General features: G+C 39.8%; 2 protein-coding genes across 4 annotated transcripts; one reads left to right on the forward strand and one right to left on the reverse strand.

The window, feature by feature from the left end:
• Nucleotides 1–402: 402 nt before the first annotated feature.
• On the reverse strand, nt 403–2,606 carry LOC149261711 (E3 ubiquitin-protein ligase COP1-like). Of its 3 annotated transcripts, none has more exons than XM_089422631.1 (2): nt 2,106–2,601; nt 403–1,292 (listed from the first exon to the last, which is right to left on the reverse strand). In XM_089422631.1, the coding sequence occupies exons 1-2, from the start codon at nt 2,448–2,450 to the stop codon at nt 1,173–1,175; spliced, it is 465 nt and encodes a 154-aa protein (XP_089278757.1). In that variant the 5' UTR covers nt 2,451–2,601; the 3' UTR covers nt 403–1,172. The 3 variants fall into 3 exon arrangements, with proteins under 3 accessions (XP_089278757.1, XP_089278761.1, XP_089278753.1); XM_089422635.1 differs by having other exon boundaries at nt 403–1,446; nt 2,106–2,599; XM_089422627.1 differs by lacking the exon at nt 403–1,292 and adding an exon at nt 1,682–1,834 and having other exon boundaries at nt 2,106–2,606.
• An 8,414-nt stretch (nt 2,607–11,020) lies between these two features.
• LOC149261712 (uncharacterized) lies at nt 11,021–11,620 on the forward strand. The gene has a single exon (XM_089370649.1). The coding sequence runs from the start codon at nt 11,021–11,023 to the stop codon at nt 11,618–11,620; it is 600 nt and encodes a 199-aa protein (XP_089226775.1).
• Nucleotides 11,621–18,168: the final 6,548 nt, after the last annotated feature.

Genomic DNA, 18,168 nt, shown 5'->3' on the forward strand with positions numbered 1-18,168 from the left:
GATTTCAGCATCTCAAAATGTGACTGTGATCAATAAACGATCTTGAATACCAAAATCAGCATTAAGTATTAATAAGCAAATGTCTTGACTTATCCAGACATGCTTCAATTAACCATTGATCATGTAGCCTAACACGTTAACCAGGCAGCACGTTTTTCTTGTTAGTTGCTATATTGGGAATGACAAATAGACCATTTCAAAATGTTTTGATATTATGAATAGTTGGTTTCATTGTATATTTATAGTCATCAGTGCACCTATTTATAATCGTTGTTCTTCCAACAAAAAAACTCTAATTTCAAAACAAGAGGACTGAGGATTAGATATAGAGCAGCTGCAACAGCAGCAACTATTGAAACGCCTTCGCTCAAATCCACAGCAATAGCCGGACGCTCTAATCTCTTATAAACCCAATTGAGCCAAGAGACTGCATACTGTCCAAAAATTGTCAGTTGCAGAAGTAGCACTACTACCATAACGTGCGCGCTTTCATGAAGTTTGTAACTTTCATTTTTGCAGTAGACCTTTCTAAGCTTGACAATGTCCTGTGGTTTCCATCTAATGAGAAGTGAAAGATGATAAAAAAGCTTTGGGTGTTCGTAAAGGCACAACAGGGTAAAGAGAGCATTTATAATTTGATTGTTGACCTCGTACCAGACATCCCTCTGTTTCTTTGTAGGTAGGGCCCTATTCAGAAGGCCAACCATAAGAAAAAATAAAATAGCTCTTGAAACTGCCACGGCAATTCCCCATATCAACAGCGTCAAATTCTTCGGATTTAGCAGCCATTAGGTTCTTCATCAATGATACAACAAAGGTAATGTAAGCTATGTAAACATAATTCCAACTTCATGTCATATGTACCCAAATGGAACGTTGTCTGAAATTTTAATATCCTCATCTGAAATATTCCTTCAAAAAGCCTCCAAACCAACTTGTGGTAGGACTTTCTTCTTCTAAGGCTCCCTTCTTGCTCACCTCCTACATCCATGTTGTCCTAGGCCCTAGTTCAACCTAGGAAGAAGGTTCTCCATCAATGATGCAATAAAGGTAATGTAATCCATGTAGCCATGCTTCCAACTACATGTCAGATTTTCCCAAATAGATCCTCATGCTGAAATATGCTTTCAAAAGAAAACCCCAAACCAACAACACCTCCCACCTCTACACCTTTAATGTTCCCATGGATGATGAATGGAAGGACTCTTTGGCAAGATAGAACAAGGTGTATAGCCTCCAAGTCTCCCCCCAAAACCTGCAATAATCACTGCGCTCCATGGGCTTCCTGTGTGCTGATGAGAAAAACATGGCAAAAAATGCAAAATAAGATATGTATTTTCAGGAGGTTAACAAGTTCCACATTAACTCATCTCCTTGTGCCTCTGTCGCTTATTCTCTCTGTGCATCTTCTTCCCCCCCCCCCAAAAAATGGCAACATTTTCATTTCTGAAAACCAGAAAACACAAATGCGGGATTTGTCGGTTTTTAGCAACAAATTCCAGTTAAATTTTGATATTGTTTAATAATAATTTCCAGTCTTCAACCTTCACACGGCAAAATGAAAACAAAAAACAATTGCAAGAATCCAAAACACAAGTTTCAGCGGTTTCAACGTCAAAGGTTCTCATAATTATAACTGATTTTTTCCATCAATCAACAGTCGCTTCCAGCTAGAAATAGCAAAACAGCATGAATCTTAAAATAGTAAGCGAAGACAACTAAAGACTGCTGCATTTTCGATTTTCACGCAGTTTCCAATTAACTTCCGAGCTTTGTTTGGCGATGATTTCCAGTCTGAAGAAAAATGAAAATTGAAACAAAATTTTGCAAGAATCTGAAACAAACACACGTTTCAGGGTCTGAATGTCTAAGGTTTCAATAAGTAATTTGAATCTAAATTCTGCGTTTTTAACGAGCATTTCTAGCTTTAAAAAAGCACTTGAACGTTCTCAATCTAACAAAGAGATTGCTGTTAACTACCTGCACTTCTAAAGTCTCAATCAGTAATTTGATTTTAAATTCTGCAACTTTTGACAAACATTTCCAGCTTCAAAAATAAGGACTAAAGTATCCTGAATCTAATAAAAAGAACTAATATTAAATACCTTATTTAGCAAGAAATTGGGGAAGAGCTGATTGTTTGTGAGATAGAGGCTACAGCAGGGGCAATTGCTCTTGTTATTGAGATGCGTCATGATGCACATGTAGCAGAAGCTGTGGCCGCAAGCCGTGAGGAACGCATCCTTCATCGTCTGCATGCAGATAGGGCACAGAAAATCCTTGTCCAGCTCCCATTTCGAGACAGTATTGGGATTCGAACATGGGACCGGTGCAGTTCCACGCTCCACATCATTATCATTGTCACTGTTAGAATACGGTGGCTGCTGCAGCATCTCTGGCTTCGCAGACGGCACGCGAGTCCCAACTGAACCTCCTGCCCCAGACTCCATTGCTCCCTGACCTGGTCTTCTTCACTGTGGAATTGCCATGGCGAGCGCTTTGAGCGCTTTCAGCTGAGCGATCGGAAATGAAACGTTTTGCATCACAGCTGGAGCACAGCGCATTATCAAACAATAAATTCTATACTTATTCAAACTGACGCTTCTCGAAGTCCGGCGGAGAAGCCCGGCGGTGCGCACATATGTCAAATGGAATATCTCTCTGTGTACAGATGCCCGCTGAATGTGGAAGACACGTGTCAATTACAGAGACAAAAGGACGACGAAAGTCTGTTTCAAAGGAAGGCCTATCGGCCTAAAAATGCAGCCTGTCTTGCCCTCTTTACTCGCACCCTTTCTTAAAGACAAAGACACGTGTCAATTACAGAGACAAAAGGACGACGAAAGTCTGTTTCAAAGGAAGGCCTATCGGCCTAAAAATGCAGCCTGTCTTGCCCTCTTTACTCGCACCCTTTCTTAAAGACAATTAACCGCAAGGGAAGGTGCCGGAATCGAATCGCCCACACTCGAATATCTGAATTGAAAGAATATCTGAATTGCGTTCAAGGTTTTGTAGAGGCAAGGCTTTCAAAAAGTCGCGTTATAGAAGAAGTCAAAAAATAAAAGAAAAAGAGGAGAAATTTTTTTTTGGAACTATACAGGTGAGTGCCTATTGTGTACGAGCCCCTGGATACGGCCTCTCTACTCAATCGCATCTGGCAGAAGCGTAAGATGCAGTGCCGCCGCGGAAATGCATAGAGTTTCCTGACCGTTGCGTCCCAGGGCACCCGATCAATTCATGGAGTTACGCAAATCAAATTTACCGCCCTCTAGGATCTTGTTAAATACTCTTAACCGCTGCTGATTGCGATACGAAAAATCATTTTCCATCGAATTTTCGTATTCAGAATTGGCAACCCATCAATGGGCGATGCTGTATATGCTTATGGCTGGATAATGTCATAGCTTAAATTTAACTGTAGATATATATAGTCCTGTATTAATGAGCAAGCGCTGTATATACCTATAGTTGAATAATATACAATGAGCATATGTTGGTTTGTTGGCCTCAGAATTAGACAATGTAATATAAATTTTTCTCGTATGTATTTCCGTGCTCGAAGTGTTAAGTGTCCATATACTTAACCTGATTACTATTATTCTGAAGAAATGAGTTCCTCAAATTGATTGGAGTGAATATAAATGTAACAATGAAACCATTACTCAATTTATTTATTTAATTTTAAATTTTCAAGATGTTCTCAAGAAAAGCAAACTAGTCGGTTGAATAATATACAATGAGCATATGTTGGTTTGTTGGCCTCAGAATTAGACAATGTAATATAAATTTTTCTCGTATGTATTTCCGTGCTCGAAGTGTTAAGTGTCCATATACTTAACCTGATTACTATTATTCTGAAGAAATGAGTTCCTCAAATTGATTGGAGTGAATATAAATGTAACAATGAAACCATTACTCAATTTATTTATTTAATTTTAAATTTTCAAGATGTTCTAAAGAAAAGCAAACTAGTCTATTAAACTCCACACTTCCCCAACAAGATCCTATGAGATGCTTATATTTGCGTCACAGTACTATTAATAATGCTTATATTTTCTCTCTGCTACCCTCTATGTTTGCTCCTCAGTAGAAAATAGCTCCTCGACCACATAAAGGAAAGAATGGACATAGCGCGGACTAGGTTTTAGCTTCCTGCTACAGCAGGCATGAAGCCGCCGAGAGGTTGGGGTTTCTTGCTGTGGGTCGCGGGGTCCCAGGTCAAGGGGAGATTGTCCATCGGTGTGATCACAGTTATGGTTGGGGCCGTCCTTTGCCCCTTCTGGCGGAGTTTCTACTGGTTCTACCACGACTGGTGTCTAGGGAGCTATACGGTGGCCGGGGTTTTGACCCAGCTGCGGACTTATCACTAAAGTTTATACCCAGGACTGTTTACCGGAACAACAAAGACGCAGAGGGTTAGGTACTTTGCATGGTCGGCGCTTTTATGCTACAGAGCGGGCGCTGCTTATGCTTCTGTTAGGGGCGTGTGAGGCTGGTTCCCTCTATCATCGGCCGCTGCGTATGATTGCGGCGACTGCAGGGTATCTTCTGGACCGTCATGTAAGCGCCCACACTCATTGCTACATATATTATGTGTATGCGTTGCTTTTTTCTGGGGACCGACGGATAGCATAATTTCGAAGCATATTTGGCTGCCTTCATATCAATATGCGCCCTTCTATTTTCCCCGAATCTGAACTGAATGCATCACACTTTGGGTGGGATCAGAGCCCATTTCAAATCTTTATTAAACATTTAAATGGGATGTCCTCAGTATTTGGGTCCGGAACTCAGACAAACTGAAACAGAGTATTGGGGTTAAATGGTATTTTCCTGAGTTTCTGCAATGCCTACAATCGGGAGGGTTTTTCAAACCTCAGGTCAGATCAAAGAATATAACATACGAAGGTACTCTACTGTAGTCTTGAATATACGGCTGCGGGGTGGAGCTCTGGGACCAGCTACCTTCTCTAAAACTGCCACCTCTTTTAATGATAAAGTGAAGGGATAATCTTCCCCATTCACTGAACAATTTCAAAACACTCCAGGCCTCTACATAGAACAAATGGAATGCCATCTACATATATGGAACTTAATATTCCAGATTTTAACTCCCTTTTTTCTACCATGGTATCAAACGGTTTAATGGCTTTTGGTCAAAACCATTAACATTATGTCATGTCAATGGATTTTCAGTTTCGCTTTTTGGACAGGGAACTGTGGCATTTATTTATGTTTTAAAAGCTTTTTTATTATCAATTTTGATATACAGAAAGATTATGATTTTGTTTTAGATGAAAGGCCATCGTTTTGGGATACGGTAATGTATCGTTTTTCATAATTTTGTGGTTTCTATATTTTGATCTAATTAATAAGGTGGTTTCAAAATGTCGGTCTGCGTGAAGTTCTCAAATCTTCCTCCTTTTCTCTTTTGGTCTTATAAGGTTTTAGAGAATATTGGAAATACTTTGGGCAATTTTAAAAAAATAGATTATAGAGATAGATATTTTCACTTATGGAAAAATATGTGTTGACATAGGTTTTAGCAAAAATTTACCAGATCACATAAATATAAAACACAAAAATATTCAATAGTCCCAAGTTTTAGATTATAAAAATACTGCACTCAATTGTAAAAATTATTTTTAAACCAGACATTCCCCAAACACATGTCCGCAGATTTAAAAAATAGCTCAGAAAAGAAAAAGGCATATAAGCCATGAGGATGGCAATTTACAGATTCACATCCTCCTGCAACAAAAAATGAAAAAACAATAGAGAATTCAGCCAAAGAAGAAAGGGGCACTCAAGACAAAAAAGTTACTGTTTCCCAGACGGTGGGTTCCATCAAAATTGCATTCCAAGAAACAGAAAACCAGTAGACAATGAACCAAATGGAAGATGAATCACGCTGTATAAAGTGTGCCTATGGATCAGAATGCTCAGATTTAGATAAAGAACGCCTTTCAGAAACAAATGTGGGTGTATTGACTCTTGTTCTTGTATGCCACAATTCTGGGACTTGGTAACAGAGCCAGAAAAAGAAAAGAATGAAGAGAAAAATAAGTAGTGTCCACATTGCTGATTCTTTCCCATTGTATATGTTTTTTTAAAGGAATATAACTGAAAATATTTTTTTTCGCGTTTTATTTGCCACTTAAGATCTAGGTAAAATATATTTCCTTTTCTATATAAATTTTCTTTTTAACCAGGAAAAAAAATAATGCTTATATTTGGAGGCTTTTTATCATATTACAATAAAATTATGGTTATGTTATGTTGAAGATTACTATCCAATCCCCTATTTATTTGAACACGAAGAAACTACGATCATGTACGTCTTTCCTCAGGAAATAAGCCCTCCTAGTGACCTTATTCCTCAATTTGATATCGAAGCCCTCCTCACGACCTTATTCCTCAATTTGATATCCAGCCAGAAAGTGAAATGTTCAAATAGGGCAAAACAAATGGCTCATTTTACATATTCCTCCCTTTCCAGACGATTTTGTCCCTATTAATGCTCCATATTTTGCTGAAAGCCCTGTTCGATTTCAGATCATGATCTCTGGGTTTGATTTGAATCTCCTTCGCAAAAGCCTAACCATGAATTGCGACTTTGTTCCTGTTCTAGTTCATGGAAAAGAATTATTGGATGTGATCAAATATCACATTTTTTATATATAAATAATGAGAAAACAATATAAATGAAACCCCATAGAAACCAGAATCAAATTAACCAAATTAAGCCCGGCAGACTTCCACTGTAAAATCACTATTGAAGGTTATTGACTTATAAAATTTACCTTATACAAAGGTAAATCTCTTGAAACAAAATGACCAAATCATGATATTAAATACAAGGCTTGTGGCATGGCTCTCCTATCCCATTAACATAGACACATAGATGTACTACATAGATACTATAACTTCCTACAGCCATCCATACCCAAGTCATCTAAATACATGACAGACACAGAGCGCGCTGTGTAATGTATACGATAAATGGATCAGGGGCAGATGCAATCCATCATGTTATAGATGGCCGAAGAAGAGGGCGACGTAATAGACAACCATTTTTCGAATTTGGCAGCGACAGAATTGTTAATATTATTTTGCACTCCTCCCATTAACTCCAACAGATGACTTGTGAACTGCGATGTCAGCGCTGGCGGCTGAGCAGTACTCGGAACTTCCTGCTGCCCCTCCTTTTGTGAGTTGCGATCACGCAGCTTCTGCAACTCTTCACACCAAATTAGTGCCACAATAGACATTGTTTTCCCAGACTCAAAACAGAAAGAATGAATCTTTAATATCCTCACTCACAACACTGCCAAAATGCTGTTATCTTGCGACTGAAACGCTGATAGTAGATACCAAGCTTCTCGAATTGATGGAGACTCTGACAAGTTTCCTCCTAATATATAGGCGGCTCCACAGATAGAAAGCGACTTTTTCTTCTATGTGCGGCGTATGGAAACATGTCCGCTGGTTTTGGGTAAACTTACAGGAGCGGATGTTGGTTTATGTCATTCGGTGGGTTGAAGGTTACACGGCAGGCAACGTGGGTTACATCTTCAAACTTTAATTATTATACTGATGCGCTGAAAAGGAAATGCATAGATTTAATTAAAGTAAATTGCTGATGCGCTGAAAAGGAAATGCATAGATTATTTTGGAGATTCGATCAGGATGTTTTTATTTGACATAGTAATTTATAGGCGGCTGAGGCTCCACAAATAAATGGCGCTTTTTTTTTCAATGTCCGGCGAATGGAAACATGTCTGCTGGTTTCCAGTAAAATTACAGGAGCGGAAGTTGGATTATGGCTTCGGTGGGTTGAAGGTGACATGGCAGGCAACGTGGGTTACATCTTCAAATTTTAATTATTAAAGTAAATTGCTGATGCGCTGAAAAGGAAATGCATTGATTATTTTGGAGATCCGATTAGTATGTTTTTATAATTGATATTTGACATTGAATGAAGTAAATGGTTGCTACCAGTTACATTTTCTCTACATGTTTAGCGGAAGTAGCTACATGTTTCAAAAATTCAAATTTAGTTTTGGTAGAGACCTTTTGTCTCACAGCATAGGCGGATTCCATGGATTTATTTTAAATATAAAAAATTAATCAAATTTAATAATATTTTTTATATTAAATTATCAGAAATTTCAATAAATTTATATTTTAATTTTCTCTTCTCATCTTTTCTCAATTGTTTTTCAATAAAAAAAAAATCATTTCCCCTCCATTATTTCTCTGGTTCAAATTATTTACTCATTTATTATTTATTTACTTTACCCTATTTTATTTACTAATTTAACTATCTATAAAAATAATATCAAATTAAACTTATGATTTATTATTCCACTTATCCCTAACTAATTTTAGTTATTTTTGGGTATTTATATCAAATTTAAATTCACATAAAATTTAAATAATATTAATTTGAATGATTGGATCATGAGGTTGATAGTGTTGAGGACGATGGTGGAATGAGAGACCGACCCTCGAGCGGAAGGGTTAGGGTTTGAGACCAGGAACCCAAGCGGATTGGCTCCTGGCCAGTAGCAGGGGCCCTCGCGCCCACCTACAGGATTTCACAACAAAACAATGCCGATTAAAGAAAGGGCAGAAGCGGAGAGTTCAAGCCAGTCTGCAAAGCTATAACTGAAACGAGTAGGGGGGGGGGGGAGGGAAGGAGAGATCCCCTCCTATAAGGAGATCACAGCAGGGGAGTCAAGTCGAGCCGGCGCAAATGGCGGGCTTGGGAATCGTGGCAGGACAGCGCCGGTAATGGGAGAAGCATGGCAAGCGAGATCAAGAAACAAATGTCTGCCGAGGGCAACCAAAAAACCCAGGTTCGTAGTTCCGAATAACAAATTAGAAGAGTACAGAGGTTATATGAAAGACCACGCACTTATCTGCAAGTTTATAGGAACATGGCCGTCTGAGAAAGATTTGATGAAATGGATACAACAAAAGTGGAAACCTAAAGGTCATATAGATCTTAAACTAGGGGCAAAGGGTTTTTTCACAGTAATATTTACAAACCTGGAGGATAAGGAAAGGGTTTTTGAAGAAGGACCATATTTCCTCAACAATGCATGACTATTCATGAGGCAGTGGGAAGAGTGTTATAACCCGGAAAAGGAAAGGATGCTAGCGGCACCAGTGTGGGTTAGGATTTTTGGACTCTCAATAGAGTTTTGGGATTCAGATATTTTAGAAGGAATAGGGAACTCAATCGGAACCTTTGTGAAGGTAGCAGAGACTACCAAAAGAGGCAGATACACATCTTACGCCAGGATCTGTGTGTACATGAACATCACAGAACCATTGCCAGATCACATTGAAATAGAATATCACGATGAAGTATGGCAGCAGCCAGTTGATTATGAACACATCCCTTTCAGGTGTAGACGGTGCCATGAGTATGGCCACTTGTTTAAACACTGTCACTTGTTTAAACACTGTCCGCTGAACGATGGCAACAATCTAGCAAATCAGGGGGCGGAGCAGAAAAGTACAGAACAAGTGAGGAAGATGAATGAAGGAAACAGGGGAGGATTCACAGAAGTATAGAGGCAAAAGAGATCCTAAAAAGGAAAGTCCAAACTTAACCCTTCCTACCCAGAAGACCATCAAAAGAGTCAGAATCAGTTTGAAATCCTGCGAGACCTAGAAATGGAAGCAGAAGGTGAAGAGGAGGAAGAAGAAACAAGAGAAGTCCGGAATGAAAACAGGAAGGAACACAAGGAAACATACAACACAGCAACGGAAAAAGAAAAAGGGAAGGAAGAAAGGGAACAAGATCAAGCCCAAGAACAGATCCAAATGGAAATAGACTCGCAACAGGGACAAGAAGGAGAGGAGGAACATATCATGAGAAAATTTTTACAGGAATGGAAGCATTTGGATGAACGGTTTATACCGGATGATTAGAAACAACTCTGTAAAGACGTGTTCCAAAGATACAAGGAAAAACGAGGAAGCAGGACAACGACGCAGCCGGAGCAACTCGGATCGCAAGGAGATCAGAACACAGAAATAGGAACCACAGGGAAAGGAGGAAGAAAAAGAGGAAGGAGACCTATGAGTGAAACCATTCAAATGGTAGGAGAGATGCTGGTGAACTCAGGGAAAGTTGTACCATTGTCGGAGGTCTTCCAACAACCCTTTAAACTTTTGAAATGATTATCACAACCTGGAATATCAGAGGGTTAAACAGTAAGGGAAAACAAAGGTATTTGAAAGAAAGACTCAAGAGAGATAAACCAAATATTATGCTAATCCAAGAAACAAAATTACAGGAAAGCAAGCTAAAGGCAGTGATGAACAATTTCAAGCCGCATTATGAGATCATTGGTCAAGATGCGATAGGGAGTGCAGGGGGTGTTGCTATCCTTTGGAACCCAGAGGAAGTCCAATTTGAAGATTGGACCAGCATCCCTCGCATCCTCTCAGGAAGATTTAGACTCTTAGGATCTCAAGAATGGATTTTGATATCAAATGTATACGGGCCCCATATACAGAATGAACGCAGGGCATTCCTTCAGAACCTGGAAGTCATGCGATCTATGTATCCGGCTTCTCCATGGATAGTGGGCGAAGATTTCAATATGATAAAATCTCTAGGTGAAAAAAGGGCGGGCTTAGAAGAACAGAGACAGATATGGAAGCCTTTGGGGACTGGATAGAAGCTCAAAGACTTGTAGACATACAGACAATAAACGGAATATATACTTGGAATAACAGGAGGGGAGGCAGACAACAGATCGCCTCCAGATTAGATCGATTCCTACTGTCAGAGCAGATTATGAATTGGGACATTTTCATTGAAGCTGAAATTCTTCCGAGAATGGGATCGGATCACTGGCCGATTAAAGCAGAAATGGATATAAAAGCCAGTCCAAAGAGAAAGCCCTTCAGATTCGAAGCATTTTGGCTCAGAGATAAAAACTTTATGAAGAAGGTGGAAGACTGGTGGAAACAAAGTAGCTAGAAAGGAAGAAACAAAATGCAAACGTTCCAGATGAAACTAAAAGACTTGAAAGGGAACATTAAGAAATGGAACAAGGAAGAATTCAGACATATTCTCAAAGATAAGCAGATGCTAGAACAGAAGATGAAGCAAATCCAACAAGAAATAATAAACACAAGTGAAGATCTGGCTAAAGAGGAAGGAATCCTAATAGGGCAACTAGAAGAGAGGCAAAAACAAGAAGAAATCTTGTGGAGGCAAAAATCCAGGGTGAACTGGTTAAGGGAAGGGGAACGGAATACAAAGTTCTTCCACCAAGCAATGATCCAAAGAAGGCAAAGAAATCGAATCTTTTCCATTAAAAACGATGCAGGAACAAGAGTTATGGAGCATGAGGAAATAGAACAAGTCTTGGTGCAGCATTTTAAGGATCTTCTCACGGAACCAAGAGTCGACCGAGGGGAAGCCATTGGAAGAATTTGCAATGAGATTCCGAGCAGGATAACTAGAGAACAAAATCTGGCATTGATGAGGGCAGCCACTTTGGAAGAAGTAGAAGAGATAGTGAAGGGAATGAAAAAGAATAAGGCCCCAGGCCCAGATGGATTCACAGCGGAATTCTATCAAGCCGGTTAGGACTTCCTAGGCCAAGACATCCTGGATGTTGTGGAAGAGTCAAGAAGGAACCAAAAGGTATGTACAAGTCTAAACTCAACCCTTTTATCCTTAATCCCTAAAGAAGCTAAGTCAGAAGTTCCCCAGGGTTTTAGACGATTGCCTTATGTAATGTGATATATAAGATCATAGCCACCCTAATGGCTAAAAGACTCAAGCCTCTGTTATCAAGTATTATATCCCAGGAGCAAACTGGCTTCATTGAAGGTCGTCAAATCTTAGACGGGCTAGTGGTCTCCCAAGAAGTGGTTCATTCATTAAAAGTAAAAAAGGAAGCAGGTATGATGATTAAACTTGATCTATCTAAAGCCTACGACCGTCTGAACTGGAATTACCTGAGAGAAGCTTTAAGAGCTTTTGGCTTCTGTAATAGATGGATAGAATGGATATCGGCCATGATCTCGTCTACCAATTTCTCCATCCTGGTGAATGGTATCCCCTCCCAGCCCTTTAAAGCGTCTAGAGGTCTCCGTCAAGGGGACCTCTGTCCCCTTTCCTTTTCATCATTGCGGTAGAAGGGTTAGGAAGATATATCAAAAAAGAAGTCAGAGAAAAGAAGCTCAAAGGAATCCAAATTTGGGGAAATAACCTTCCTATTACCCATCAACAGTTTGTTGACGACATAATGTTGTTCTGTAATGTGTCTCTCAGAGAAGCCCGTAGAATCAAAACAATCTTAGACCTTTTCATGACTGCTTCAGGTACCCAAATTAATAATGATAAATCTTGTACTTATTTCTTTAACACTGCTGGAAACATTCGAAATTTCTTGACTAGAACCTTGGGTTTCCGCTCAGGGGAGCTTCCTACCAGATATCTTGGAACACCTCTAGCCCTAAACCCTTTGAGGATCTCAAACTGGCAGCAAACTATCTGGAAAATTGCTAGAAGATTAGATAATTGGTCTTTCAGAACTCTGAACTTCACGAGCAGAGTAGTTTTAGTTAAGGCAGTGCTCCAATCTATACCTACTTATCAATTATCGGCAATGGCAGCCCCAAAAGGAGCATGTGCAAAGATGACAGAGATTTTCAAAAAATTTATATGGGGAAGCCAGAAGAATCAGAGAAAATGGTCCTTGGTATCCTAGAAAGATTTAGTGAAATGCAAGATGGAAGGAGGATTAGGACTCAGAGATCCCTATGTTCTAAATCAGGCAATGGGAGCCAAGCTGTGGTGGCGATGGCTGAATGGAGGAAACGACCTATGGAAAAGAATATGGACAAACAAATACAAGATGCCTACAAAACCAGAGGAAATCCTGAGGGTAAGGGAGACACCGAAAGGGTTGACAATATGGAATTTAGCCAGGCTCAGCAAAGATTTGATATCCCAACATGCTTTTTGGGAAGTCAAGGATGGCAGCTTAGCAAGATTTTGGGAGGAGGCCTGGCAGCAAAGAGAAAAAATGAATAACCTGCAAGCTCTAACGGATATAGGTCAAGAAGCAGCGGAGAAAGGAATGTATTTAGTTAGGGACTTCTGGAAAAGGGAGAGCCAGGATGAGGCTTGGAGAATCTGGAAAAGCCCGGAAGAATGGATGGAACAAGTAGCGGGAGAGCAAAAAGAGGCATATCAAAAGGAAATGCAAACAAGGAGAATCCCCATAAGATCTGGTCCGGACATTCTAAGATGGGGACACACAATAAAAGGGAATTTTTCTATTAAAGAGGCTTACCATATTCTAAATACTAGTGAGCCAGAGGATACGGTAAATACCTGGAAACTAATATGGAATAGTAACTGGTGGCCGAAAGTAGCCCATTTCATATGGCTGGTGATCAAAGGTAGAATCTTGACCTGGGACCAACTCCAAAAGAGAGGCATTCAGGGCCCCCTAGATGCCCTCTATGCAAACAAGAACAGGAAACACAAGAACATCTACTTAACTCATGTTCAGAAGCCCAGCATCAGTGGGAAGAGGTTAGGAGGTTGTTTGGAAAATCCCATAGAGACCAGCAAAGCATCAAGAACACTATTAAAATTTGGGGAAGGGGTCAATTCACGAGTCCGGTGGTAGAACGCGCTTGGAGCCTGGCAGCTGGGATGAATATGTGGATGATCTGGAAGGAAAGAAATAGAAGAATCTTCCAAAACAAAGAAATGACAAAAAACCAGATTTGGGAAAAAACCTTAAGCCATATCCGTGAAACCATTCTAACGGATAATTGGAATGGAGAAGACTGGGAAGTGACACAGGAAGAGGAACAGATTCTAAGGAGACTAAACCTGAACCAAGGAATGGTTGCTCCCCAGTTATGGAAAGAACCCAGGACAAGGTGTAATGACAATAAGAATTTTTCCCGTCCAGCAGCTGGATTCATAAAGCTAAACTTCGATGGTGCCTCCAAAGGAAACCCTGGCCCAGCTGGGATGGGAGGGCTGTTTAGGGATGATCAAGGAAGAACGAAATGGATATATGCAGACAATGGTGGCTTTATGAGTAACAACGAGGTGGAACTGATGGCAGTTCGTCAAGGGTTACAGATAGCTATCAGAAACGGATATAATAACTTGGAAGTGGAAGGTGACTCCCAGATGGTTGTACAAATTCTCAAAAAATTAAATAATGGAGCATCATGGGACAAAGTTTCGCAGAGCTGGAGAACGGCCAGCCTCATCCAAGAACTAGAAGTTATCCTAAGAAGATTTGAATACATGACTATCAAGCATGTTAGAAGAGAGGCTAACAGAGCAGCAGACCTCCTGGCGAACTGGGGAAGCCAGGAAAAAAGAAGGAAAATAGATAGTAAATGGAAGATGCATGCTAAAGACTCAGGTCTAGAACAGCTAAGTACGATCCTCAATCAGGACAATCATGAAGCCACGACCCAAAGGCAGTAGAGACAGATGGCACCCGATCGGGATGAGGAGCAGGGTGGTTGAGGAGGACAGGAGTAATCATTACAAGGCAAGGAGAGTAGGAGGTGCCTGCAGGCATAAGATTGCCCTCCCAAACAAATTAATGATTACCAAGCCGACACACGATACAAGAAACCGGAGTGGGAAAGGTGGAAGGTGGATGATTAGAAATAGTGGAGGCGGTAAAGGCAGAAAGAGCAGGGTGGTGAAAGAAAATTATATGAAGGTGACGGACGGCAGAAGAAAGGGCATTCCTGGCGAGACAAAGAAGGAGCAGAGCGGGTTGCAACCAGCAGGAATTATCTGGGAGGTGTGCGCCCTCGGGTATGTGCCTTCTGAAACCTCTGTTCCCTCATTATCTATCTCTGTAGGTAGTATGGATATGCTATATCATAGTGAAATCCCTGGTAATGATAAGGGCCGGAATGAGATAGGCCACCCCTCTGCAATTCACCGCGAGGGCCAAATGGGACGGTCTTGGGAGGAGAATCCCGGTGGAAAGGAAAACGATAGCAGGGAGTATAGTGTAAGGGATGACATAGAAAAACAAGATAAAAACCCCATGGTAAGAGCGGAAGTGCTGGGGGGTAGCGGGGACCCGAAGATTATGGCCCTGTCCCAATACTTGACTCGCATGACAGAGGGCTTAATTCAACTATTATACTGGGAGAATGGTGAGCAGTGCCAAACTCAAAAACATGTAGGGGCTTGCAGCAGATACAGAGGAACAACCAAAAAGGAACTGGTAAGCGAAGAAGCAGATAAGAAGTCTAAGAAGCTGACACCCGTGATTGATGATTGTTTATAGGAGAAGAAAGGAAAAAGGATGGCGCATCCGGGTCGTGGACGAGGACGAGGAGGCAGAGGTCGTCCTAGGCAAGGCAATCCGGAAGATAGGCAAACAGAGGACCCTGGTAACCGACGCAGAGGGAGAAGGACCACCCAGTCGGTGGTTCAGGAAGTGGCACAAGCCTACCAAGAAGGAACGAATGAAGATATCAGGCGCATAATTCAAAATTTGGAATCTAGTGTTTTGGAAGGGGAGTCGGCTTCTGAGGCAGAAGAATGGGCGGAGATGATCAGAGACCCAGGAAATACGAGAGGCAGACTGACCTTGTACAGGCAGTCTCTGCACATCTACTGGGTTCTCAAATGCCTCCTGGCGAAGGCTATGGAACAAGTAGAAAAAGAGATGGCGGAGATTGCCAATGGGATGCCCAATCTACAGAAGGAGATGAAAAACTTTCAAACTATCATGATCAGACAAAATGACAAACTAGAGGAGATGGCTCAGGTTCTGTCCCGGACAGTGGGCATCCACACTAGTCAGGAGGGACGTGTGGAAATCCCAATGGATATCGACCAACAGAATGGAATCAGAAAGAAATGAGGCTCCCTTGGCTCTGCTGTAGCGCTCTGAACTTTTCCTTTTTATAGCTTTATGCAAATCAATAGTTTAATAGGTAGTTTCTGGTGTTTTGTATACATTGCCAGTATGGATAGACTTGTGAAATTTTGCTTTTGGAATGCTTACAGCAAACTCAGGTGGCCAACAGACCTGGTTTCCCTACGGGGCAGGTTGAGGCCACCAAAACAATGTATCTGATCTCCCTGTTTAATATAAATAGAAAAGCATGGAACCACCTTTACTTACAAAAAAAAAATATTAATTTGAATGATTTTTTTCATAAATCCTAATAATTTAAACTAAAATTTTATGTAAATTATTTAAATGCCGTAATTGGAAATTAATTTTTAACTTTTTTAAAGTACACGCCAAAAATATATATTCCAAACTTATAATCATTATATTATTCCAGTGTTATAAATATATGTATCATATTTAGAAATTGAATAGAAATGTATTATCCCTATGTATAATAGAAACAAAGTTGAATAGAAATGTAGTATCTTTATGCATAAGTTTTGATAATTAAATTTAAAAGGAGTAACTATGATAATTTTGTGTATCCATCTTAACTATAGATTTACCAAGAGTCTAGAGGGAACACATCTTTATGTATCTTAAAATATTAGCATCTCAAGAAATTTGATACCTCTTACTCCCTTTAAATAGACTATATTCCACATGAATACCATGGCTATTACCATGGGTTTTCATAAACTTGGAGCTCAAAAACCACTGGTAACTTGACCAAGTCAAGTGTACCTTAACTACCCAACAAAAATTAATTAAAAAAATAGTAACGTAGAAATTTTTATTTTAATATAGGACTCTTGTTATTTTTATTTTAAATTTACCTTAAATTCCCAACAAAAAAGATAACAAGTGCTTGGAGAAGGTTTCCTCATACAACATCGAGAAAAGGATTATAGGGGGCGAGAAAGCCTACTATGAGCTTGAAAACAAATTAAGCGTAAAAAAGAGTTCATCTTCGTCACCCTTATTATTTTATATGGTTGAGAGGTTTAGGGCTGGAGGAGAATCGTGGAGAAATGTTGAGATAATCCAAAAGAAATTTATAACCTACAATCTCAAAATTAAAGGAAATACTCCCTACCTTATTATCTTGATTGAAGCTAGCCTCTCCCCCATTGAAAGCATGGTTATGTTTAGATATCTTATGTACAAAAAAAAGTTATCCAACATGGAAGCCACGAGGTTCCCCAAGATTGCTTCTAACTCTAGTCAAAACCCCCGCCTCCGACTCAAGCAAGGATGGCATAAAGATGTTCAGTCCTAGCTCAACCATTGGGGGATAAGGGAGGAGATTATTTTGGAAAATAAGGATGATATTAAAAACACTATTACTTCTAAATTTAAGGATAAGTTGTGGGAGGATAAGGAGATAGCGGGGAAAAGAAAGCTAAGATCAACCTCACTCTTACTGACCAAAATTATCTTTCAGATCAGTGCTAAGAAGAAGATGAACATTTCTAAGATAAGAAATAATTCTCATGATATTTGGAGTGAAACCAGGCATTGGACTATTCTCAAAACACCTTGAAACGAAAGAATCTACCCCCTTTGCGATACTAAGAGAGTTGAAGATGAGAAGCACTTTCTCCTTGAATGCTTGACCCTTACTCACATTCATTCTCCTTTCCAAAAGATGTGCCACATCACTAATCTTCTTGACTTGTTAAATTAGCCAAACTACAATGATCTTGGAATATATATCTCACTTCTTTTTTAGAATAGAAATACAATATTATAGAGTTTCAGGTAATCATCTATTCTTCTTAAGGTCTGATAGACCTAATCGGTCTCTCTGGACGTTAACCATCATCATCACCATAATTATAATTCTAATGCATTCTTCTAGAGACTTTTGTTTTCCAATAAATGTGATTTGTATCCACATAGGAGTCATTATCATCCCAAGTTGTAGTAAGTTATTCCATTACTATAAATATAAGACTATTTTGTGTTGAGAGATGGATCAAATCCAATGATGTGATTTCCCTTGCCAAATGTCCATACAATTCTCTGGAGACACCAAACTTTAACCTTGTTGAAGCTAGTCCAAATGTAAGAACCGAATTTATTCCCAATGTGCCCTTCTCTAATCTAGTCATCAACTTTCGTTTTTTGTAGATACTTTGTAGCAATTATATCATGCCCGATGCCATCTTGGAATAGAGCACGCCATACTGATTTGATTATGAGTGCTCACCCAAAAATA

Source organism: Pinus tabuliformis, chromosome 6 (genome assembly GCF_031772625.1).
Source record: "Pinus tabuliformis cultivar Carrire ecotype Pingquan chromosome 6, CPIR1, whole genome shotgun sequence".
Classification (NCBI taxonomy): Eukaryota; Viridiplantae; Streptophyta; class Pinopsida; order Pinales; family Pinaceae; genus Pinus; species Pinus tabuliformis.